Source organism: Colossoma macropomum, unplaced genomic scaffold, assembly GCF_904425465.1.
Source record: "Colossoma macropomum unplaced genomic scaffold, Colossoma_macropomum, whole genome shotgun sequence".
In the NCBI taxonomy this organism is placed as follows: domain Eukaryota; kingdom Metazoa; phylum Chordata; class Actinopteri; order Characiformes; family Serrasalmidae; genus Colossoma; species Colossoma macropomum.
Window position 1 is genome coordinate 47990584 of NW_023494792.1, and position 24580 is coordinate 48015163.

Below are 24580 nucleotides of genomic sequence, written 5' to 3' on the forward strand. Positions count from 1 at the left end.
TCTTATCAGCTGTGGGCTGAAAGGAAACGGGTGATTTTCACAACACACCCAATTTAGCTTTTCAGATGTAAGGAAGTTTATTCGTCGGTACAGTGGCTTAGTCTCGATGTAAGGCGGTGTGTATTTCCACATTTACACGGTAAGTCGTCTTTCCCCTCCACTCAGTCTGTCCATTTTTCTCGGATTCAGTTCAAACTACTGCAAACACTCAAGCGCTAATGCGCATGCGCGCTGACCGATAGGAAGTTTGGACTTTTCGTAGTAAATGTTTAGCACCTGATCCGACGTGAATGGTAAGAAAACTAAACTTTTACCTCCACTTTCTATCTATGCGCGGTATTACAGGGGTCTATTTAAGGAACAAGAGGTGCTGTAAAGTTTGTGAAGAGTTAAGTTAGGCTGTTTTACAAAATTTTAGCCTTGTGGCAGGAGTTTCTCAGGTGCTGTTGGAGCAGCAGGACGTGTGTTTGCTAACCGCTGCTGCTGCTTCTTCTATCCTCAGGAGGAGCGGAATGACTGACTGGCTGGCTGCAGTTGTTTAACTGTTCTTTTAAGTTACTGAAGGTTCATTTCATCATATCGTGAGGAAAACCTTTGGCTGGCTTATGTTCATTATGTTTACTTCGTAAAGTGCTTGGGTGTTCTGCCACGCATACATTTGAATAGCAAAAAACAGCTGCGTAGTGGTTGTATGAGGTTACTTTAATTTAACTACTTCCCGTTCAGCCCCACATAAAAACTCAACGTTCGCTTAATGATAGCAGACAGGACGACTGTTAGACTTTACAGCGCTGTAATCCAGTACGGCAGAGAAATACATCTGTTTTGTTCAGACTAGACATAAATGTGGCTGGGATGTAGGGCTGGGCATGATTATTTATCGTTATCGTGATGAATAACATTACGGTAACATGACAGTGTGCTTTTCTGAGTATATCGTGGATACCGTCAGTACTTAAAACACTTACCAACTGCATTAGTCTTGTTAAACTGGTTCTAGTGCAGCACAGTGTATGAAATGTTGAATACAAGTAATTGTTTTTTTTCTGTAGTTTTTAGTAGTATTTTTAAATGTGGTACTGCTTTGTCTGGTCTAATCTATAATAGATGTCAGAAAAAAAATAATTACTCTGACATATTGTGTATCGTCATATTACATTTTGCCATATCGCCCATTTCTACAGGGATGTGACCGTGTGGTAGTGTGCTCCTAGTAGGGTGCTTGATTATGGCAAAAATCGTAATCACAATTTTTTGGTTAGTATTGAGATCACGATTAGTTAAGATGATACACACGTATTAGTGTGTATGTGTGTGTGTGTGTATGCATGTATGTGTGTGTATGTATGTATACATACATACATATATATACACACACACATGCATAACTGTTTTATTAAAAATATAGATATGAATAGTTTTCCATTATATGGAGCCTTTAATGGATCAGTCAGGTATTTCAGAATAACACAGTGGCAACTAGGGGTGCGGGAAAAAATCGATTCTTAGATGCATCGCAATGCAGATGTGAACGATTCTGAATCGATTAGCAAATGTCAAAAATCGATTTTCTAAATATTTAATTTATAACGTAATATTGACGGAACGCAAAAGGCGGAACTTGGAAGTGCGGAAGTGCAGCACCCGGACAGTCTCCCTCTGCATTAAAAGCCAGGTTAGGTCAGTCACAACCTAAATGTTAAGAAGAGCCATTTTGTCGTTTCAACAAAAATCAAACCAGCTTGGGAGCCACAACATTTAATGCCCAGTATGTCTCAGTGTGTGATAATATCCTAGTTTAGGCTAAACAATATAAAGGACAGTGCAGACTTACTTTGCTCTGCTTTAAGCTTCAGCTATAGCCGCTTTCCTCCCCTTTCCCTCAGTAAACTTTTATTCAAAACTAGAGCAGTTTATTGTAAAATGTCTCTCAGCGTTCGACTGTTTTACAAGGCTGAAGTCGCTTCTTATTCTCCAGCTTCTTGTTCAAATTTTCCTGTTCCACCTTAAGTTCTGACTGAGATGCGGAATGTGAATGCGACACCATTTAAGGTGGAACAGGAAAATTAGAAAGAGAAGCGACTTCATCTTCCTAACTGTTTAGTGTTTGACAGTCTCTCGTTGCAGATTTAACATACCAGGAAACCAACTGCGCTGCTTATAAATGCGAATAACGCATCGTTGCTAGGTGACCTGCAGTCTGCACACCAATTCTCAGTCCTTGCAAAACAGGGCTTTCGTGCTATGTTGCACACGTCCCGTCTCGAAGATATTTTGCTGACACAGCGATCCCCCCACCTCTCTCTACAACGAGACCAAAACCGAAGTTATAAAATCACAAGAAAACGGGTAGAACAGCTGTAACGTGCTGCATGGTCATCCATCACCACTGGATCTTTTGTCACCACAAGCATTTCAATGCATAAATGTCCTGAAATTTGCAGTCACATTTCATTTTCATCAGTAACCACACACACAGCCATGTCATGTGTTTTCACAGCAAAACAAAAAGCCCTCGAGATGCTGGTGGTGTTAGGTAATTTCCAAGCCAGGCAGCTAACTAAGAACCATGACGTCACCCATTTTATTATCTTATAAGCATATTGTCGCACGCCCATGGTCTGATTTGGTTCTTTGCTAGGCCTATCAGACAGGAAAGAGCCTGTGTTTGTAGTCAGCATGTTCCTCAGTGTTCCTACTTGGGAAGACAGTGTTATCTCACTGAAGCAGATGATGTGGTGCTGAAATCAGCTCTTTTCAGTCACCAAACCTTTTCATATGCATGTTTGCTATTTAATAATTAAAAAAATACACCACAGTTCAGAAGTATGGAATCACTGTAATTATATTCGGTAATGTAAAAACCTGTTTTGTTGCAAATACATTTATAAAATGATTGCATTAAAGGAAATCAACTTTGCTTTTTTTACTAAAAGATTTTGTTGCAGTATGTAAACACTGATAAATATTTAAAATGTGCCGCTGACACCCTACTCCATACAGTCAGTATACCCAGACTACTTTCTGAATGAGGTGCAATATAGGGCATTCAGATCTGAAGTCAAGGATATTTTTCAGTGTTTAAGGCGCAGGAACTGAGGATGCTGTAGAATGTTGAGAATATGGATATACTAAAATTAACATCCATACTTAAAATGTGATAATCAGATCTCATATCAGATAACTTATCATGGATTTACTACAAATAAATAATTAAAGTATATATTTTTCTTATTTAATAGCTTCTTGATGCTCCAAAAGCTTTAAATAGTACATAAAACATCTTAAAATACCGTCTGGGAGTCTAGCTTACAGCATTTTGATATTACACTGTATAACTTATTAAACAGAAAACAGTTATTAATATAACAAGTGATTCCATGCTGTTTTTTCACCAAAATATGTACAAGTTTATGACATTGAGAAAACAAGTTAAGATACTGTGCTATATCCTGTTTTCCTGCTGCAGTTTTCATAATTTTGTTTTTGTAACTGGCAGTGTTATTTGGTCAAATTATAATCAGGCCGTGCTTCGCTAAACATGGGTAAATTGCTTTCTTTCTCTTTGCAGAATGTACAATCTAACTGAGCTTACCTGAAAAATCACCCACTCTTTTCAGTCATGATCTCAACACACGACTTGGAGCAGTTGGCAGAAATAGGTGAGTCTGTGTGTTCTCTTATTTCTTTTATTGTAAGGCTGTCACTAAAATTACTTTGACGATTACTCAAGTAACGCAAGTTTTCTGAAGACGGCAAGTGATTAAGATAGACATAGCTTAACAATAACAAACTGTGTAAAGACTTTTGTTTATCCATGAAAAGTGTTTTTAAAAGACATAAAAAACACTCTGTGTTGCTGTTAAACCTTGACCGTCAACACAGACGTCGTTTCTGTTCTACTTTAGTTTGCTTTTTCACCCTATTATGATACGAATTGACAGTCTTGGCTTGGATGCTCTCGTTGGCTGTGAGTGCAGGGAGGCTCCTGGTTTGGGGTTTGGGGCTGGGGGTTAACAGTTACTTCATTTTGTATTCTGAATCTTGTGGTTTCTTGTTTTTTTTTTTTTTCACTTGCTCATGAGCACTCAGCAGACGCATTTTTTGTTTGACCACCTCTGAATGAGGTCTGAATGATCTGTGTGTCGTGGGTGCATTTCCACCTGGCTTTTGTGCGCTCAAGTCAAGTCTAGGCCTGTCACGATCATAAAATGTTAGCTGATGATTATATGCCATACAAACAATTGCAATTAATAATGTAATTTTCTTTTTTTGTTCATTGGATATAACTGTTAAGGTACAAGTGACCATATTGGCTCATTAGCTGTCTTGCTTGCTAGCTGTTGATACTTGATATTTAGAGTCTCCCAGCTGAAAACAGAAACTATATGAGCTCAAAACAAACATTAAACAAACATTACTCACTGCTGCCCTCTAAAGGTGTGTCAACATCAGTCAGAAGTTCATAAAATCCAGCATGTGCCTCAGTTTACATTTGGCTCAACCGAGCAGATGAAAACGCATGCACTTTTTCTGCATTCTCACGCATTCTGTTTATTGCAACACAAGCAAACAGTTGTGAAAGCTTACAAATGTGGAAAATGACTGCGATCAGCTGAAATAATTGTGCTTTTTAATTGTGATTATGCCATAATTATTACAGGCCTCGTGAAATCCCTACAGCTCTCCATTCATTTCAGCTTTGGTATTGTTTTTCTCACTCCGCAGCTAACTGGATATCCATTCATTACCTCTTACTGATACTCAGATAGACTTCAGAAGTCATGTATCTTTCTGTAGTTGACATCCTGTCCATATTAGGAACTCTGAGACTAAGCTGATTTTCTCTATGACAAAAATGAATGCCGTTTTTGAAAATCTCCGCCGTGGCTCCCTGTGGTTAAGCACAATGTTCCAAAGCTGGTTAGTTTTTCCATATGCACGTTTTTCCTCTGAACATTGCCAATTTGAAGTGAAAAAATCCCCTTTCTTTCCCCAAAACGTCTGTGATGTGTGCTCATGACTCAGCTATGACCTCACTAATCTGTCTGGAAAGGGATTAGCAGTGCGAGATGCCTGCTGCGGGCCTCATTCCTGCCTGAGTCAGCTGTTGAACCGGTGCTAGGGAAGGAAGTAAACCACGTGAAGAGTTAAACCGAAAGCTGCCCCATTTCTTCTAAACCACATGCAGGATTATACATTCAGCTCCATGCCCAGCTATTTTTAGCCAGCCCATTCTCGCGAGAAGGACAGGTCACTCTTCAGATAAGGCTGACCATCCGTCTACGCTCATAATTGCATTGGTGGAGGAGATAACAGCACATTGTTAATTAAACAGACAGGGAGGCAACTGCATTCCTTCAGCTTTGAGTCAGTGTGTCCACCCCCCAAGCCTGTCAGCAACTCTGAACGTAAACATTCTCTGACCTTTTCACTGAAATACTGGGTCATATGAGTGACTGGAGAGCAGCCTAAGTCGAAAATATCTAAATATATAACATGATTCTTGTGCAAATTCCGTGGGTTTTGTCCTTTTTCAGAAGTGGGTGATCTAGTAAAAATTCATCTGTCCCCTTATTCTTTTTAATTTTGAAATCCCTCTTTGCCTGTTAGTGGAACCTTTCTTTGATTTGCCACAATGCTGCCACCTTCTCCAGTACAGTCAAAGCATACAGTACAAGTCACAGGCCTCAGGCCATGCAAAATAAACAGTAGTCCATTGAGCATTTCCTTTTCTTTCCAGATACTGCATTTATAGACTGCTTTCCACCCCACTGTCCCAAGTAAACATTGATGCACCACACAGATAACGGGCAAGTTTCCGAGGCTTTTTTAGAAGCTTTCCTCACTTTCCATTAGGGGCGGGATGTGACTAAATTTGATATTCCAGTGTTTGCAAGAGTTAGTGAACGGATATCTGGTTAACTGCGGAGAAGGACAAACACAAAACGACTTAACATAGGGCTTGAGTTGGAGGCTTATTCTTTTAGTGCTGGTGTTGAAACAAAAAAATAGTAGCACAAAAATCGACTATTGAGTAGTTAGTAGGTCTGGGCAATGTCTAAAAAATAACTGGCTCTGTATTATCTAGTTTAAAAACTAAATTATCTTGTGAAAATATAAAAGCGACATTAATTAATTGGTAAGTGTCTTTATTTTCTCTGTCTTCTTGTGATGCAGTGTAACAAACGCCTGAATCATGATTTCAGTATTCAAATACTTGCACCTTGAATGGTTAGCCAAGTACTCAAGTACCCTCGCACATCTCTAGTAGACAATATGATGATGATGATGTTATCACAATAAATTACTTCACACTGACCAACTGCATGTTTCCTTGCAAAGTAGGCATGTGCCAGTATAAACCTTTTTTTTAATCGTAATAAGAGCTGAATCTTTTGTCACGGTTTATGATGTACCAAACAACCAAAAAAGGTAATATGTAAAAGATTTGTTTTGAGTGTCATTTGCAAATAGCATTATACATTTGCTGTATTTACAGTAGTAATGAAAAACAACATTCAAAGAATGATGCTCACTATCATTCAGGACTGTTTGTAGTTAGGAATAAGTTAGAACCCTGTAACAGACGATTCGGTATCTTTTTTTTAACTGCTTTACAGTAAATACTTAAACTAAAAGCCTTAACTCTGAACATCACTGGCTTCACTTATTAGCCTATTAGCAGTCTGTAGAGCTGCTTGTGAAACAAAACCAGGTCCTTCATTACATTTTACTTCATGCACAGGCAGTTTGTGACTGCAAACAAGCCGGGATTTGTGAAATGTATATGAGAGCTTTTATTTTCTTTTTCCAAGCCAGGTGGGATGTTACTTTTCACCTCATTTAGAGAGAAAATGTTCTTTGTGTGCTCGTCATTCTGTTATGATGTGTCTGTGCTTGTTGTGATTGTTTGCAAACTCTGCTCAGAGGAGGGACTGTATCACATGATCAGAGAGTGAAAGCGTTATGGGATCTGGTGAAAGCAAAGCTGATCAGCACACATAAAAAATCTCTGGTGAAACTGAAACTTGTTTGCAACATACCCATTACAAAGAGAGAATAATTAGTTCTGTTTGGCTTTAGTGTAGCACAATATGTGAAACACTGAATACAAACCATCATACTTAGCAGTGGGCAATGTGAAATTTTGTCATCATGATCATTTTTGTTAGGATATACAATATGCGTTCCTCTGTATATTGCAGACGTCATGAGTATTTAAAGAGCACTGACCAACTGCATTCTTCACTACAAAGCGAGTATAAGAAGTCCTGTTTAGTTGGACTTGCAGCACAGTTTGTGAAATGTTGAATAGCAATCTTTGTTAAGGCCAGGTGAACTCGCTAATCTGGGTTACATAGTATGTGATCAGAAAGTAAAATTTGCTTTAAAAAAAAATAGGTTTCCCTTAATGTAAAAACTAATAAGTATACACTGACTCATATTATTTGTTAAAACAATTTCTTTTTAGTATTTATATGTGAATATGTTTAAATGTAGATCCTTTTTAATAAATAAGCTTTATTTTGGCTATATTTTTTGGCTTCACACTTTCATCTTTACTTTAGCTCCATACTTTTACCTTTTGAAACTGAAGTTTTCATACAGTGCCCATACTTTCACTTAGCTACAGTTCCTTCTTCTTCCACCCCTGATGATAATGAGTCATTTTGTCATCATTAGAAGTGGTGATTTCAGAAGAAACTGAAAAGGATTACAACAATGAATCATAAATGTTGGTTCTTTGAAATGAAAGCAGCTTCATTGGAAACAATAGACGTAATACTGCTCTAATTTGAAATCCGAGTGAAGACCCAAATTAGTCTTAGTGTTTGTCAGGAAAATTAGTTCATGAAGTCATGACAACGTTAGGCAGGGTAGAATTTGGTGAATGAGTAAATCAGAAAGTGACATTGCCCTCAAACACATTTGAAAAGAATGTTACTCATCTTGATTTATGTGACTCATCTTGGTTTGACCAGACAGACCTAAAAATATCTCTAACGAGTGTTGTCTGTGATGGTATTACAAGATAATTCTGAAGCGCTTTATTTTTTTTGCTATTTTAAGAGTTACAGAAGGAAGAAGAGGAGGAGGAGCAGGGGAGTTCGGGAGGATACCCTCTAGCGCCATCCAGTGGCAATGCTTGTCAGGACATGTCACATCCTTATTATGATGTTGCACGACACGGGATTCTCCAAGTTACAGGTAACAGTCTGACTTACTTATGTTTATTCACATTCTGCCCACTCAGCATTCACATATGCGCATACATATTAGAAATGTAAGCAGTTTCCTCTGCATATCCATGCTCCCATCCTTTCTGCTCTCAGGCAGGAATTTGTTAAATGTCATTGTTTCCTTTCCCAGTAATGCTCAGGTGAAACAGGCTTTTCTGGTTTAGTCAGCCTTGGGCATTACTGTGGCAGCTCTGACTGAATTGCATCAGCAATTGTATTTTTTTTTTTTAAATGTAAGTTTCACTGAGTGAGGAAACTTTATGATACTTAAAGCAAAGGTGGAAGAGACTGGAGTTCTGTTTTCTTCCTGCTGACCATTAGGTGCGGTATGAAACACAGTGGATACTAATCGTGACTGTCCATTACTACCAGCTCATGTTGCTAATGCTGGTTTTTCCAGACTATCACTTCTGCCCACAGTATAACTGCTGGCAGCTGTCACTGAGTTTCTGGATTGGAGCAATTCAGAGCTATTGAAGAGATGATAAACGCACCCACATAGCCTTGGACTTAGTAATGGGTAGTATCGCCAAAAATCTATATCACCGTATAATTAAGGTTAACAATAGTTTGGGTGCATATATCACTGTGTAGTGCATTTCTGTATATATGTTTTTCAAATAAAATCTTTTGAAACAACTAGTATGGCAGGGTTCTTTGAAATGTATACTGACACCTATCTGCATTTTTCTTTTTTTTTTTCTTTTTTTTATATATTGCAAATTTTGCACAGCCTCATGTTATGTACTACCCACTTCCCTGTCATTTCTGCTTGTAAAGAGTAATGATAATGCTCCATGATCTTTTTTTCCATTCAGTATTCGGCAAGACGCAACTCTTCTGTCAGCTAATGCAGTGAATAATCTATGACAAAGTGACCAGCATAGCCTAAGCAGCTTTAACCAATGAGCACACAAATCTTTTTCTTCTATGGCAAGTTTGCCCAACTGTTGTCACATGATCTAAACATGGCAATGCCCATGTGTGGACCTATGGTTAATTATGTAACATGGTTCATACATGATACATGAGCTCTTCCCTCCGGTGGAGAGTGAAATGGATGAGCTTGTCCAGAAGAAGGGTGCCAAAATGTCAGTTTGACAATATTTTGCTTGGTTTCCAAGCAAACTAATGCAGAGAATCACTGTATATAAAGTGGTACATGCCATCTGTGCAGAATATCATTGTCATTAAAAATTATTAAGTAACATTACAGGTAGCTGTGTGGTAATTATATTACCAATAGAGAAGATGAGAGCTATAGGGTCGGCCTGCAATGCTCGCATGTGTTACTGAATTGGCATTTTCATTTAGTCTATATTATTATTGAAGCTTACACCCATGTGTCAGCATCAGAAATACATGTTGTATCCAATAATGAGCAGAAAATATACATTCTTGTTGAAACAAAGAAAAATTGTTGTGTTCATTTATAAGAAAATTGTCTAATTGGCTTTTTTTCTGCACCCTCACCACTATTATGTCTCTTTTCCTTTGTGTTGTATCTCTTGGTATTTTGCAGCTGGTTTTAGTAGCATCTGCTGCTAAGTTAGCTTGTGATGTAGCCCCAAGAGCGCTGCAGTTATGACATGCTGTATCACTTTTAATGTGTGGAAACCCAATCATATATTGAGAAATGTTTTTAACTGATTTCTGAGCTTCCTCTTAGTAAATATTTAATTTCTTATCAGTACTTGGCTGGTTTAACTATTAAAAATAACTTCTACTATTGGCAAAGTCATCTGCTGCAGTTAGGCCTTCAGTGAGTGAGCTGACAGAGCTTACAAGAAAATTCTCAATGTCTTTCTGGTTTTTAGGGGATGACAAATATGGCAGAAAGCTGATTATTTTCAGCAGCTGCTGCATGCCCCCATCACATCAGCTCAATCACCACAGGCTTCTAGAGTAAGTATAATAAAGTTTTCTTAACTTTGCTATTCAGATTAAATGGAAATTCTGACATTTTGTTTTTATTTCTGCATAATTCAGTGCTTAATATGTAAACAAAGTCATTCATAGTGTTTTGATGTAAATTGTGCCGTTCTAGAGAAATTCACCAAGTCAGAATTGTTCACAGTGGTGGTGACGGGAACCAGACGGTGCGAGTGATGATTGCCACTAAAAGTTAGATAACCAGATGTTATTACATGCAATGGTTACGAATACGCTGCCAAAGTTGACTTGAGACATTGTTTCACAGAAGGTTTGAGATAAGGTTTTGTCCTAAAACTTGGTTTTTTTTTTAAGTCTTTTCATGATGGAGAGGTACATGCAGGTAAGACAAAATATTCCCCAAAGGAAGCTGTTCAGATTTACTACATAAACATTACATACAGATGCTCAAAAATGCATAAGTTCACTGTGAAGGTTTGTTGTGGAGGGTAAATAAAATGGTTAGATTTGTGTTGTAGACTTTGCAACCTCAAGTTCCTGTCACCAACATTGTAAAGATATGATTAATCACAAAAATTTCTATACAATTTCAATTCGTACCACTCTGAATGACTTTGTTTTACAATCTCAATGATTGAATTATGCAGACATTTTGTAGATGAGTGGAATTCCCCTTTAAGAACCTTTATGATGCATGATGTTTTCGGTTCTGTTTAGCCTGCTTCTCTGTCTTTTAGGTATCTGAAGTACACATTGGACCAGTATGTTGAAAGTGATTACACGGTGGTCTACTTTCACTACGGTTTACGCAGCAGCAACAAACCTTCTTTACGCTGGCTCCGAGATGCCTATCGGGAATTTGACAGAAAGTACGTCACTCACACATCCTCCAACCCTCCTTTTACTGTGACTAACTCATCCCCAGTGGTCTAGCGTCTCTCTTGCAATGTACCGTCTTTTCTGTAAAAGCCGGCCAACTTCAGACAGCATATCTGAGCCCCTGTTCAATAATTTAGTTCTCTTAATGAGGCAAATTACTCTAGAGTAAATTTCGGAGCATGAAATGAACTGTGAAGCTGCTCTCTTCGGAAGCACTTGGCTAGAAGGGACCTCATTTGGTACTTCCCTGTTCAAATCTTGGTTTCAGTTATTTGCATTGATGAATTTTTTATGTTATGCTTAACTTGGTTGTCTTTGTGTCTTTCTATGACAGATATAAGAAGAATCTTAAAGCCCTCTACGTTGTCCACCCCACAAACTTCATCCGGGTTATATGGAACATATTCAAACCTCTCATAAGGTAGACACAGATCTTTCTTATTTATCTTTCTGTCACAGGCCTGTCACCAAGGATAGACATTGGCTAGTGCTCAGTGCTCTTGGCCACTGCATTTCAAAAATGCTGAGCCTGTGGCTTGAGCCTTTGAAGATTTTTAGCAATCTTTTTCCCTTTTAACAAACCGGTTTGGTTGGACGCAAAACCAGTTGCATGAATTTTTTTTCTCGGATTTCATTAACTGTATCCACTGTAATAACTAATGTGAGGGTGTGGTGACCATGGTGGTCCCCCCTACTAAGCTAGTCTGCCTGACGTTATAGATGCTGTTTCATTGGCTAAGGTTTGCTATTAAATAAGGTCCTAAAGGGCCCAAAGAACAGATTTTTCTTTTATTTCATTCCCTGAAGTTCACTTATAAAGCATTTATAGTTTTGTTTACTAAGTCAGTAATAATTTATTTTGATCATTTTGACACATGACCCTTTTCGAACTTCTCATCTCTTAGAATCAAACAGGCTGTTTTTCTTTCAGTGCCTTCAAGATGGATATATGTAAAAGACCAGTGTTTTGTTCTGATTTGCAGCTGTGTATTGTGCATCATTCAGACTGAAACACTCTTTATAAAACCCTCAGTATTAAAGGGTCGAGCTCAACTGCTATTGGATGAATAACAGGATATATGTAAATTCTTTGGTTTTGTGACATGGAAACTGTGAATTCAATAGGAGCTGTTTTATGCAGCTTAGTTTCTTTATATAAACTGTTTGGACTAGGGGATTGGTACATTTGGAAATTTTACATGCTGAAAGTTTTGTTTACATAGTATATTGTTTTATTTGAAAACAATGAGTTAAATTCAGTTGTGCAAGATATGGACCTTTTTAAGCATAAGACAGCATTAAAAAAAGTTGACATTACATTGAAAGGCTACCTCTACAGTTGCTAAACAGTACCTAAAGACATGACCTAGATCAGATGACCTCAGGGTGGACCAGATTGGCAGGGCGGAACCACTACGGTCACCACAATGGCAGTGTTATTAAAACCTTTACAATAATAATAAGTAAAATAATAATAAAGAAACACCTGATTGTTTACTGGTACTGAAACATATATAACCATTGTAAATATGTTTCTAATATTGTGGCAATAAATTCTTAATTTTGGCTGCAAGATTCATTGACTCAGGGGCCCGAGTGGCCAATACAAATTGTTGTATCTGTTTATCCCCATTTGTCATGATCATGAAGTTTTACCTGCAAATTCAGTGCCAAATGTCTTTTTTTTTTCTTAATTGTGTACAAATTTTAATGTACAAGCCCAAAGTGGCCAAATTGTCTGATTTGAAATCTCACTTACAAGCTGTCAATACTTAGTAGCTTCCAACTGATGACAGAAACAGCATGAGCTCAAATAACATTACTCACTGCTGCCCTTTGTAGGTGTTGTAGCACCTGAGGAGTTTGAACTTTTGAGGCTTTTTTTAAAGACCTGAAACACGTCACAATAAAACTGTTTTCTGGTTCCTTTTATAACACAAATTTTCCCTAACCCTGCTAATAAAAACGCACCCCATTAAATTCTGTGTGTTGCTATGTATATATAGGATTGGTAAAGCTAACAAATGTGGAAAATAATTGTGATTAGGCGATTGTGTAATAATTGCGCTAGGTTCTCGCTGTAAAAGTAGCCGTTGCCTTGCATTTACATATCTGTATTTTCTTCCACCCAGCCACAAGTTTGGCAAGAAGCTAACCTATGTGAACTATCTGGGAGAGCTAAGGGAACACCTCAACTATGATCAGCTCATCATCCCACCAGCTGTATCAAGGTTGGAGTTTGTCCATTCTTAATATGTTTGTTCTCTTTTTTATGATCTGGATTTTGGTGTTAGACTCCAGAGAATCACAGTATTACACTAAATGTTGTATATTGTATTGTATATTGTTTGCTGTGTGTAAGTACACCTCCTTGTATCGGCACTCACTGTCCAATTTATCAGCTCCACTTACCACGTAGGTGCATACTTTGTTAGCCACCTTTTACTTTGTTCTTCAATGATTATGACCACCACAGAACAGGTAATCTTTGGGTGGTGGATCATTCTTAGCACTGCAGTGACACTAACACGGTGGTGGTGTGTTAGCGTGTGTTGCGCTGGTATGCTATTAAACACACCTACCTTGTTGGTCCACCTCGTAGATGTAGAGACAGAGATGATAGCTCATCTGTTGTTGCACAGTTTGTGTTGGTCATACTCCTAGTCCTTTGTCAGTGGTCATAGGACGCTGCCCTCAGCGCTGCAGTGCTGAGATTGATCTACCACCCAAATAATACCTGCTTTGCTGTGGTCTTGTGAGGGTCCAGAGCATTAAAGAACAGGGTGAAAGGGGGCTGACAAAGTATGCAGAGAAACTGATGGGCTACAGTGTGTAATCAGCATTTTTCACTGCATAGAGAATTACAAGGTGGGCCAACTCCATCAAATTTCACGTTGCCTCTAGCTCTTAGCAAAACTTTGACAGGTGTCCTTATGGAAAGTGGATTTAATTTATTTGTAAGTGCAGTTGTGGGATTACACCATGTGGTGGCGCTGTGTCGTAATCAGCACAGTGCAGCGGGAAAGGCGCTGCCAAAACTGGAGCAGCAGTAAAAGCATGCCTGTAACTAGCTGTGAGAATACCAAGGTCCTACCGAGGTAGGCGAGACTATACAATCAACAGTGACTGGTTCTCAGTTGACCTCAGAGCAGCGGTGGTTCGGCTGTGAACTGAACTGCCCGCTGTGTTTATCTCTGTACGAGACACCACACTAATGCCACCCAGAGCAACTTTGACTTGAGATGTAATGTTACAGATATGCTGCAAACATTCTGTAGACCAATATACAACATAGCTATGACAAAAGGTCAGAGTTTATGAAGGCAATTATTATTACCAAAGGTTATGGTTGCAGAGTGTAACCCCCCTGACACTTTTTTTTGGAACCACTAGTAACATTGCATGTAATCAGCATGTTCACTGTTAACTACTATACTGATAGCACAGTATTGTGTAACGTAATTTAGAAATCAGCAGATACATTTGGCTGTATTTTGTGAGGTATTTCCTTCCCATTTGCTGGGGTTTGGTAGAGACAGACTTTTGTGAAGTTTTTAATGTATGCCTAATTTGTGAGGATAGTGAAGAAAGAAATGAAATACAATCAATGTAACTATCAACTGATTTGGTGTGTGTATATGTGTGATTTAGTTAAAAAATCTAAAGGAAAACTGACAATGTTGTAATACACATTTGGTAGTTAGTTTAATCGCTGTGTGGTGTCGTCACTTTTCTACAAAATGCACTTCACTAAAATTGTTATACTAGTTACAGCTCTGAGTAGCACTTTTACGAAAGCTTTACTTCATAAGTTCCGAAAAACATAAAAAAAAAAAACGTATACTTGTTTAAAAAAAATAATGACTTTGTTATATAATTACTAGAATATCTAAAATACTTCACTTGTAAAAAAAAAAAAGTGTTTGCTTGAGCCAATTGAAGGCACAGTTCACATGCATGTATGTGTATGATTAGGATGTTACCACCTCTGCCTCATTTTGAGCCAGGAAAAGCTCTGGTAATTGTAGCTACAAAGTGCATCTGTTTGTTAAGTGGGGCTGATAAAATGCAGTGTGTAGATACAAGGAGGTGTTCTTAACGAAGTGGCCTGTCAGTGTATGTGCTAGTTGTGGTTTGTGGTGACAGACAAAATTGCTAATAGACATTGGCTAGGATGCGCTTAAATGATTGTATATGTTTTGAAGTTAAAACTAATAATTTGGAAGAAATATGGGCCACTTTTTTCTCTAATTTAGTTCGAGGTTTAAGGTGACTATTAAATAATATTTCCCAACAAGACCCCCTTGAGACCACTGGCTTAGTGGGAATGGGAAAATTCTTAAAATGGAATTGTTCTTCAGAGTTTGTCATGGAGATGTACCTCTTCCACTAACACAACCCTCAATTTGTCTCTAATGCAAATTGAAGTTTCCGCTCATTCACTTTCAATCCAAACCATGCGATTAAATTTAAAAATGCAGTAAAATACATTCTGCAAATGAATAACTGTTTTTTCTGCACAATTTGGGGGAATTATCCTGACTAATATTGCAATTTAAATGTGACTACTTTCTGTAAATCAAGCTCCAGGCCTATTTTTCCAAGAAAACCAGTACATCTTTTCTTCTGCTTGAGGCAAGAATACTGAATGCAGTGTTCTAGGCTGCCAGTACACAAACCTTGTGTTATTTATTTTTGCTTAGTTATTAAGTTATTTGTTGTGACAGTAGCCATTACTGCCTCACACACTTTAACCACAGTACTGGGTGTGAGAACAGTCCTTATGTTTAATGCGTTTTTACAGACTTGTGGTTCAGTGGATGGAGTAGGATGAGCATGTTCTATGGTTGGCTGTTTACTCTAATGGTTAAGTTATTGATCTCTTACATGTGAGAGCAGGGTTCAATTCCAGCGCAGAGAAGCACTCGTTAGGCTTTGTGGTGCTGCGTCTGTGAGGTTATTTGATCTTTGCTGTTATCATCTCTCTAATAATGTGTTTATCGCAGAAAATCATATCGCAATGATGATACGATTTATTGTACAGCCCTAGTGTTATCAGGTTAAACTTTCACACTTAAAACATGTTAAGACAATATTGAATAATGTGGCATGTCATTGAAATTGCATTTCTTTCAAATTGTGATATCAATATAAAAATGATTCATTCAACCCTGTTTTAAAAGTGCATTTGTTATAACATGCAGTGATTTACAGTTGAAAAATACTTATATTTGGATTGAAAACTACACTGCACATCAGTTAGGATAGTCAAAGCAAGATGATGTGTAGCAAGCAGCAGAGCTGTGGGGTGATGGTAGAAGCACACTTTGGTTATTGTTATTCAAATGATTATAAAAAAGTTGAACTTCTGTTTTAAGCCTTGTAGAAGACCAGAACACTTACTCAGTAGTCTCTTTAGGTTTTTAAAGAGTTTAATGAATTCCATTAAATTGTGTGTTATGATGTTATAAAAAATTGCAGTGTCCTGTGGCTCTGCCTGGAAAGCTGCTACTGCAGTACAATCACACAAGCCTTTTTTTTGTGTTGTGTTTAGCTTAAAAGTCTTATCGACACCTGCGTCCTGCGTCCTTGCAGGTTTAAGTTAATGCTTAGCCAAATATTAAGGCTGTGAGGTTCAGTATCCATGGTAACTGTCTCTGATCAGGCATGACGAAGAGCTCCGGGCGGCTCAGAAAGGTGGACCGCCCCCTCCAGTGAAGATCCCACCCCCACGACCCCCTCTGCCCACACAGCAGTTTGGAGTGAGCTTACAGTAGTGAGTGGACTGATTAATTATTCATTTCCAGCATTATTGAGATCTCATAGATCTCAAGTAATATTGACCCTCTGTTCATGTTCATTGAGTTATTAAAGTCTATTACATTTTTTTAATGTGTTTCTTTTCATGATCAGTTGTTACACAAATTTATGTGCCTGTGCTTTAGCAAACTGAATCTGTTATAATTGTTTATTATATGTCAAGTTATTCTTGGTTGTTACAGTGAGTTAAATATGGTTTTAAAATATGTCTGTTTCAGCATTCGGGAGAAAAACAATGGTGCATTGATACCTCCTGTGATGTGTCAAACTGTGTCGTACCTCAAACGAAAAGGTAACAGAATTTTTAGCATCTTGTCAAGATCAACAGAAATAACAGTGATTTGAACTGATATGTTTATGAGGCTGGTGTTTTGCTGATTTGCTTTCACATAAAAATATCCAGCATTTTTCTCCAAGAAACTGGCATCAAAGGCAAGCACAGTGTTTATGTACACTTAAGACATTGTTCACCCTTTGTTCACACTGGGTCAATTCTGATTTTGCCCCACAATACAATACATTTTTAATGCAGAGGTAAAAAAGAAATGCCAGTATTCACTTTGTTTTTATTTTTATTTTGTCAAAGTCCAGTTGCCACAATCCCTGATGAAAGGACAATCACCGCAGTTATTTTTATAGAGGGGAAAAAAGCCTGTTCCCACCCAGTCCATCTTTTATGGACCAAAAAAATTGCATCAAGTTTTAAAAAGGAACACATGCATATTAATGCTGTCTTTCACATTGCGTCAAAAATTGATGGCCTGCGACGCTGTCAAATTTTTAATTGAAGATAGTTTGATTTTCTGTCTTGTACGAATACGTTAAAAATCAGGCTGATCAGTCAGAGCTCCATTGTCATGGTTGCAGTCCCAACTAATGTGCATCACGATGGGGGCAGAAGAAGAGCTCATCTTGCTTGTGCCGTAGCACAAAAGCTCATATGAAAAGCAACACATTGACTTTAAAAATGCGGAGGTTAAATTGAATATATAGTGAATCATAGCTAAAAGACTGAGCAGTGACTGTGAGTACCTTAGTACAAGATAGTGACTGTCTTTAGACATTTTAGGTGTTCTGTTGGCTGTGTCGTATCCTAGTCTGTTCATGTCCGGTCTATGCGCCTTTTTAGTTTTAAAAAATAATAATTAATCAGCGCTGCTATTCAGGGTTATTTGTTCTTTGTCTTTGTTTAGAAAATGCGTGGGACATGGTGTTATGGTTCCACTACAATGAAAATCACATCTGTTTTTTTTTTCACCTGACAGAAATCACACTTGTGAATTTGGTTGTGTTACAGGGGATTTTTTTTCTTGCTTTACTGGTTGTATCTTCCTTTCTAATAAATCAGTAGAAAATAGTGTAATTTACACTACCAATCAAGGGTTTGCACACACCTACTCAGATATCCTTGGTCTTGATGCAGTTTCACACTCTTCTGATCATTCTCTTAAGTAGCTTCATGAAGAATCTGAAAAAGAATTTAAGGGAAACATTCAATTGTTCAGTGACTTTCTATTGAAATGTATTGAATATGGTAATATGTCTTGTACAAAGACATATTGTGTTGATATGCATATTGTGACATGCTGCTAGTCAAAATGAGACCTGATGAGGACACGTTTGACAATATGAGGCTTCCTCTGTCTCTCTTTCTCTTTTCCTCCCCCAGGGTTGAAAACAGAGGGAATCTTCAGAAGGTCAGCGCGAGTGCAGCTTATCAAGGACATCCAGAAACTTTATAACCAAGGTGAGCTTTTCTCTCTCTTTCTCTTTCCTCCCCATGTCTCCTTCCCTCCCTCCCTGGAGTACAGCAGCCCCAGTGGCAGTCTTTATATCTCCCACTACCAGGAAAAGTAGATCAATAAAACTCTGAGTCTCCTCCGATGACTCTGATGGCTTCACAGGCGGCGTGTCGCCTGTATGGCTCCCCATTAAGATAGTGTCCATTTCAACTTTCCACTTCATTAACTCCTCCAGTTACTTCTGGAGATCAAACGATCCAGTCAAAGCACTGAGTTCTGTTGACACAGTTCGCATCTTTGAGGTCGCGAATATATTTCACACTGTTCTGGAGACACTTTACTTGAATTGTGCTTAAGCCTTAGTAGTCGCAGTCTTCCCCAGTCGTAATAGAGGCATGGTGTAATTCAGTAGTAATTATTGCTCACTTGTAGCTCATTGAAACAAGCAGAGAAACTCTGTGGGAAATGTAGATTCTATACTTTTAGCTAGTACTGCATTTGTGTTTGTTAGTAGAAAAGATATTTTATTATTATTTCAAATAGATGAAAAGTTGTTGTTAAGTCTACAGTCATGTTTTGCAGAAAGAAAAAGCATCCACCGTGGTCTGATGCCAATGTCTGATGTTTTTTATGTACATACAAAAACATATTAAAGAATGTTAAATGACTAAAATAATTGTAATTAATCATATTCTTTTGTGTAGGTAATCACTATTTAATCACATTTCTTCTCACTCAATTATTCACCTAAAGAGAGATTTTTTCGATTAAAAAAAGCGTTATGTTTTGTTACAGATATATGAGTGGCCAAAATAAGCTTCGGCAGTATTTATTTCTTTCAGCAATTCAGTATTATTTTTGAGCATGTGAACTGTTGGTTAGCATGAACGGAACATGAAACTTACTTGAAGATCAGTAAACGTGGCAATAGGGTGAACAGCTTTTCATCACTGACATCCAGTGAGAGCAACAGTGGCTAGATGATCTTCTAACTCCTCTGCAATTGTAGCCTCTCGCTCTTATACTGCTGCATTACATGTTGTTTCGAGAAGAACTGTAGCCTTTCACTTTGGTTTTGCTTTTGTTAGTTTCTCTCCTGCAAGAAAATGACACTTCAGATTCAATTTACGTCAGTTATAAACAAATTTATGGCAAAAAAAAACAAAACGTGGCACACCAGCAGCTTGGCTTCAGGCTGGAACTGTGGATGGTTAGAACAGTCAAACAGTGTTATGAATGTTATGAGTTAAATAATTGATTGAGTAAAATATGTGATTCACACAGTTCTGAGAAGGCAGCAGCTTGGAATTTTGGGTCATTTGTCTACAATAAAATTGTATAAATTCATAAGTATTTCATGGTTACATGCATTTTGAATATTGTTATCTTTTATTATTAAAACAGAGTTTTAAACATTTGAAACCATGTTGACAGGGACTTCAAGGATAACCAAAATGGTGCTAAAGGTGTTTTTCTCAAACAAATATAATTTGGTTGAAGTGTCTGAATTCTTTTTGAGGCCGCTCAATCTGGAGCTGAAGATGCTGATATGTAAACATTTATGAAATGTAGAAATTGGGAATACATCTACCTGGATTAGCATTACAGATTTTTTTTTATTTATTTCTGTAGGTAAATTTTCTGCATAAAAATGAATAAAATGTAGATATTTTAGCACAGTAGCCCAGCATTGCCTTAATGCTCTTAATGCTCTTCTGAAGTACAATAAATACCTAATTGAGTATCAGTATAAAAGATCTATCTATTCTGCATCCCTACTTTTTGCCACATATTTGTCATTTCTTGACGTCAGAACAAATGAAATAAATAGTAATCATAAGTCAGTAATGGAGTAGTTGGAAGTGTAGACCTGTTGTAAATGTAATTCATTGTATAATACACCGTGTAATTAAATATGTAATTACATAATTGACTTTGAATGGTATAACAAAACAAACTTTTCTTCTTCTGTGAATGAGCCTTGATGTTCATGACCCCTGCACAGATGCTGTTTTCTGTTAAATGCATAATTCTCACCTAATGCTCTATATTGACTAAAGTATTGGGACACCTACTCATTACATCTGCAGGAGCTTTTGACATTCTAAATCCATAGGCATTAATATAGAGTTGTTCCCCTTTTGCAGCAATAACAGCTTCCACACTTCTGGGAAGCTTTCTGCAAGATTTTTGAGTGTGTCTGTGGGAATTTTTCCCCATTCATCCAGAAGAGCATTTGTGAGGTCAGACATTGATGTTGGACAAGAGGGCCTGGCTCACAATCTCTATTCTAGTTCATCCCAAAGGTGTTTGATGGGTTTGAGGTCAGGGCTCTGTGAGGGCCAGTCAAGTTCTTCCACACCAAACTCACCACATCTAGGTGGGAAGAAATTTTGCAAACTGACTTGTATTCTATTACAGCACCACGCTCGAATTTAGTAAGCTCTTTAGATTGACCCATTCTTTCACAAATGTTTGTAAAGGCAGACTGCAGGGCTAGGTGCTTGATATTATACACCTGTGGCAATGTGACTGAATGAAACACTTGCATTCAGTGATTAAGAGGTGCGTCCCGATGCTTTTTGTCTATATAGTGTAGCTGTTTGTGCTGTTTAATTTCACTGTTAAATGGTACATCCAAGATTTTAATCCCAGAGGAGAGCTGCAGCAGTTAGCGGTGTTGTTTTTCTCACGCTTGCTCTTTCACTCACTCAAACTTTCTCTTTTACTGTGAGTGCTTTTGTCCATTTGAACACTACCATTGTTGAAACATCTCTTTTGTTTACTGACAGAAGCCATCCTTCATTGTTGGTGCACAGTAGCCTCGAGGCTTGTGTTTAGTCACTGTTACCATGCTTTAATGATATATTTTCAGCCTGTTACCATGTTTTAGGATTTGCATATGGTAAGCAAATGAAGAGAGATAAAAAATTAATTAATAATTTCTTCACCAGGCCTAAGAAAGATTGTATTTAAATCTGATTGTCTCTTTAAACAGAATGCAATAAATAGAAAGAGGGTTGAACAAGATAGATGCTTTTAGAGTGCCTGTGAAATAATTTCTAGTTTCTGCAATCGTATTCCAAAACTTGAGCACCCCTGGTCAAATGACGTTTTTTTGAGTTGTGAAAATAAGTTAACACATCGTCTACAAGGAACAAATGTAAATATTTTTCTGCAAACTTCCATGCAGTTTGAAAAAAAAGTTGGCATACAGCTGTATGCATTAATGCATTGATGCAATATACTGGATCAGTATAAGAACTGAGACTGGCCTTGTTAAACAGATTGGATATCAGTCAGACAGTGCTGGATTTCTTATTCATGGTTGTTTATAATTGTAATAGTGCAATTTCAAAAAAAAACTTTGAAGTTCTTAAAAACCTTCTGTGACCATCTCCTCTATGGTACATTAGGCGTAGCTACAGGGAGGACTAGCCAGACTCTCCCCCGATTTCTGGCTGCTCAAAACAAAAGAAGTCCTCCTGTGGCAATGAAAATGTTCTTGTAATACACAATGGGTTCTTGCTTCCTTGAGCCTTGAATAAGTAAAAATGACCAGCAAAAATTTCCTTTGATCATCACTGATTTTTAGCAGCTTCAGTCTCCATGGCAATGTTTACACATCTGTATGCCACCATCGGTCGCATGCTACTACTGTTCAGCAATTCTGCAGTAAGGCGCAGAACATTGTACCCCGCCATGGCAACACGTTAACCTGCGCTACTGCTTCTGCAGTTTGTGAGAACTTAGCTGGCCTGTGTTCGTTTTTAGCCTAGGCTACTTACCAAGCTATAGTGAGCTAGGTAAGTAGTGATGACTGAGGGGGGAAAAAAACATGAGTACTGTGGAAAAAGATAGGAAAATCACAGCCACTAAATGTTTACCTCTAGTGCTGCAAAAAGTTGAACTCTGGTTAATTAATCTTTACGCTGCAGTGATGTGTATTAATTCACTTTTTTTCTGTCTGGTTATGGTAACGTCAGTGAAAGAGGCTAATTGGTGGTTGTCAGTCACACTATTCTGATGTCCTGCCTAAAAATGAAATTTTAGCTGCTTTAAAACACAAGTGCCTTAACTGTAACAGCACTTGTATCAGATCAGTACTCAGTGTTGGCCGATACAGAGTTCAGCCCTCAGGTTCTGCCCTGTGATGTTTAGGGATAGTAAGATGTTATTAAAAATCTCTCTCTCTCTCTCTTTCTCTCTCTCTCTCTCTCTCTCACTCTCACACTCTCGCTGTCTCGCCTCAGGGAAGCCGGTTAGCTTTGAGCAGTACTCTGATGTGCATGTTCCTGCTGTGATCTTGAAGATGTTTCTCCGGGAGCTCCCAGAGCCACTGCTCACCTTCACTTTATATGACCAGATACAAGATTTCACCAGTAAGTTTACATCCTTACAGCACCACACTGTGAAACTGCCACTATATTTTACTCTGTTGTTTATTGTTATATATACAGGATATATCCAGTATTGATGTCACACAGAAGTAATCATTTTGTTCTACTCTAATAAATAACAGTGTCCCTGTTAACCAATAAGTAATGTTTTATTTGATATACTTTTCTTTTTTTTCTTTTTTAAGTATTGTGCCTCATTTAAAAAGCACCCAGAGCTGAAACACTTCTTGGAACTTCGGTATGAATGAGTGGGGCTAAACTGCTGTAGGCTGAATAGATGGACTGTATAGACTGGGCAGTAAATTATGCATTTTGAAATTTTAACGATGTTTACATTGTTTTCAAAGACCTTAATTTCAGAAAGCAAGGAAAAATCAGTTTTCCATAATTTGGACCATGTAAGAGAAGAGATGTCAGATTTGTATTACCTTAAAGGCATAAAACACAAACCTGTTTATCCTTTGATACCATGATGTATTGTGATACTGGATTTGATCAGTACTGCCTTGAACTAGCAGAGACGTGTGCTTTATTGGTGATATGTATTACACAAGGAGCTAGTAACATGCTGTGTCTCTGCTCAAAGAACAGTGAACTACTTCTTAAATGAAAGATCGGTAGTCAGCATTCTGTCAGTAACCCCAGTCTGTCAGTCTGTTACAGTTCTCCCAAAGCCAGTCTGTTTATCCACTATCAATAATGCATTAACCCACTGAATAGCAGATCTATGGGATGTGACATAGACAACTAGCTGAAGATTAGTGGCAGATAAGTTTTGTCCCCTCTTGAGGAACCGACAACACTGTAGGCTTATTTAACACTTTAATAATAATAATACTTTAACCTTTGGTATTTTCTGAATAGTGTGGTAAATTATTTATTGAGGAGAATTATTTATTTTAAGGAAATTTTGGCCTCAGTAAAAGATCACTGTCTTTTTTCACAGAGGTGGAGAGCAGCCTGAGGGTTTTGAGGTGCAAGAGGATTGTGGAGTCCCTTCCAGAGCACAACTTCATTGTCGTCAAGTACCTCATCTGCTTCCTGCATATGGTAAGGGGATTGGGTATTTGCATGACAGTTTTGGCTGCAACTAGTGACTCCTGAACAGTGTTTCTCCTGGTTATCTGTGCACACCTAATCATGATAAGCTGTTTATCCATAGTATAATAATAAATTGCACATCCATTCTAATAGGGCTGCACTATATCATTTGTTAAATGTTTTTTGATTTTGGCCTTTGCAGTACTAGTATAGCAGAAAGCTGCATTATGCAAATGAGACATAAACAAATTACAAATATTTTGTTGTTTATTAACAGCCTGACCAACTTCAGGTGTTCAGCACTGTGTAAAATTTGTTTAATTTCCAGGCAAAATTGCCATAAAGTACAAGTGATTCTTTTTTCGTATATATCTTGAGGAGATTAGATCCTCTTGATTAAGGATGTAAAAAGTCAAAGGAAAATAAGAAAGGTGTTTCCCAATTTGGAGCTATGGAAATAAATATATATATATATGTGTGTGTGTGTGTGTGTGTGTATATATGTGTGTGTGTGTATATATATATATATATATATATATATATATATATATATATATATATA

At 37.7% G+C, this 24580-nt stretch overlaps 1 protein-coding gene across 1 annotated transcript in view; it reads left to right on the forward strand.

The window, feature by feature from the left end:
• Nucleotides 1-229: 229 nt before the first annotated feature.
• The window catches only part of LOC118812403 (rho GTPase-activating protein 8-like), a 30495-nt gene continuing 6144 nt past the window's right edge, over nt 230-24580 (forward strand). Inside the window, exons 1-12 of the mRNA XM_036577399.1 lie at nt 230-293; nt 3572-3662; nt 8074-8211; nt 10061-10148; nt 10874-11005; nt 11350-11436; nt 13148-13246; nt 16681-16791; nt 17054-17127; nt 18505-18582; nt 22831-22959; nt 23924-24027. Of these exons, the coding sequence (XP_036433292.1) occupies nt 3623-3662; nt 8074-8211; nt 10061-10148; nt 10874-11005; nt 11350-11436; nt 13148-13246; nt 16681-16791; nt 17054-17127; nt 18505-18582; nt 22831-22959; nt 23924-24027 (1080 nt within the window). The 5' untranslated portion in view covers nt 230-293; nt 3572-3622. The remainder of the gene's footprint in view (nt 294-3571; nt 3663-8073; nt 8212-10060; nt 10149-10873; nt 11006-11349; nt 11437-13147; nt 13247-16680; nt 16792-17053; nt 17128-18504; nt 18583-22830; nt 22960-23923; nt 24028-24580) is intronic.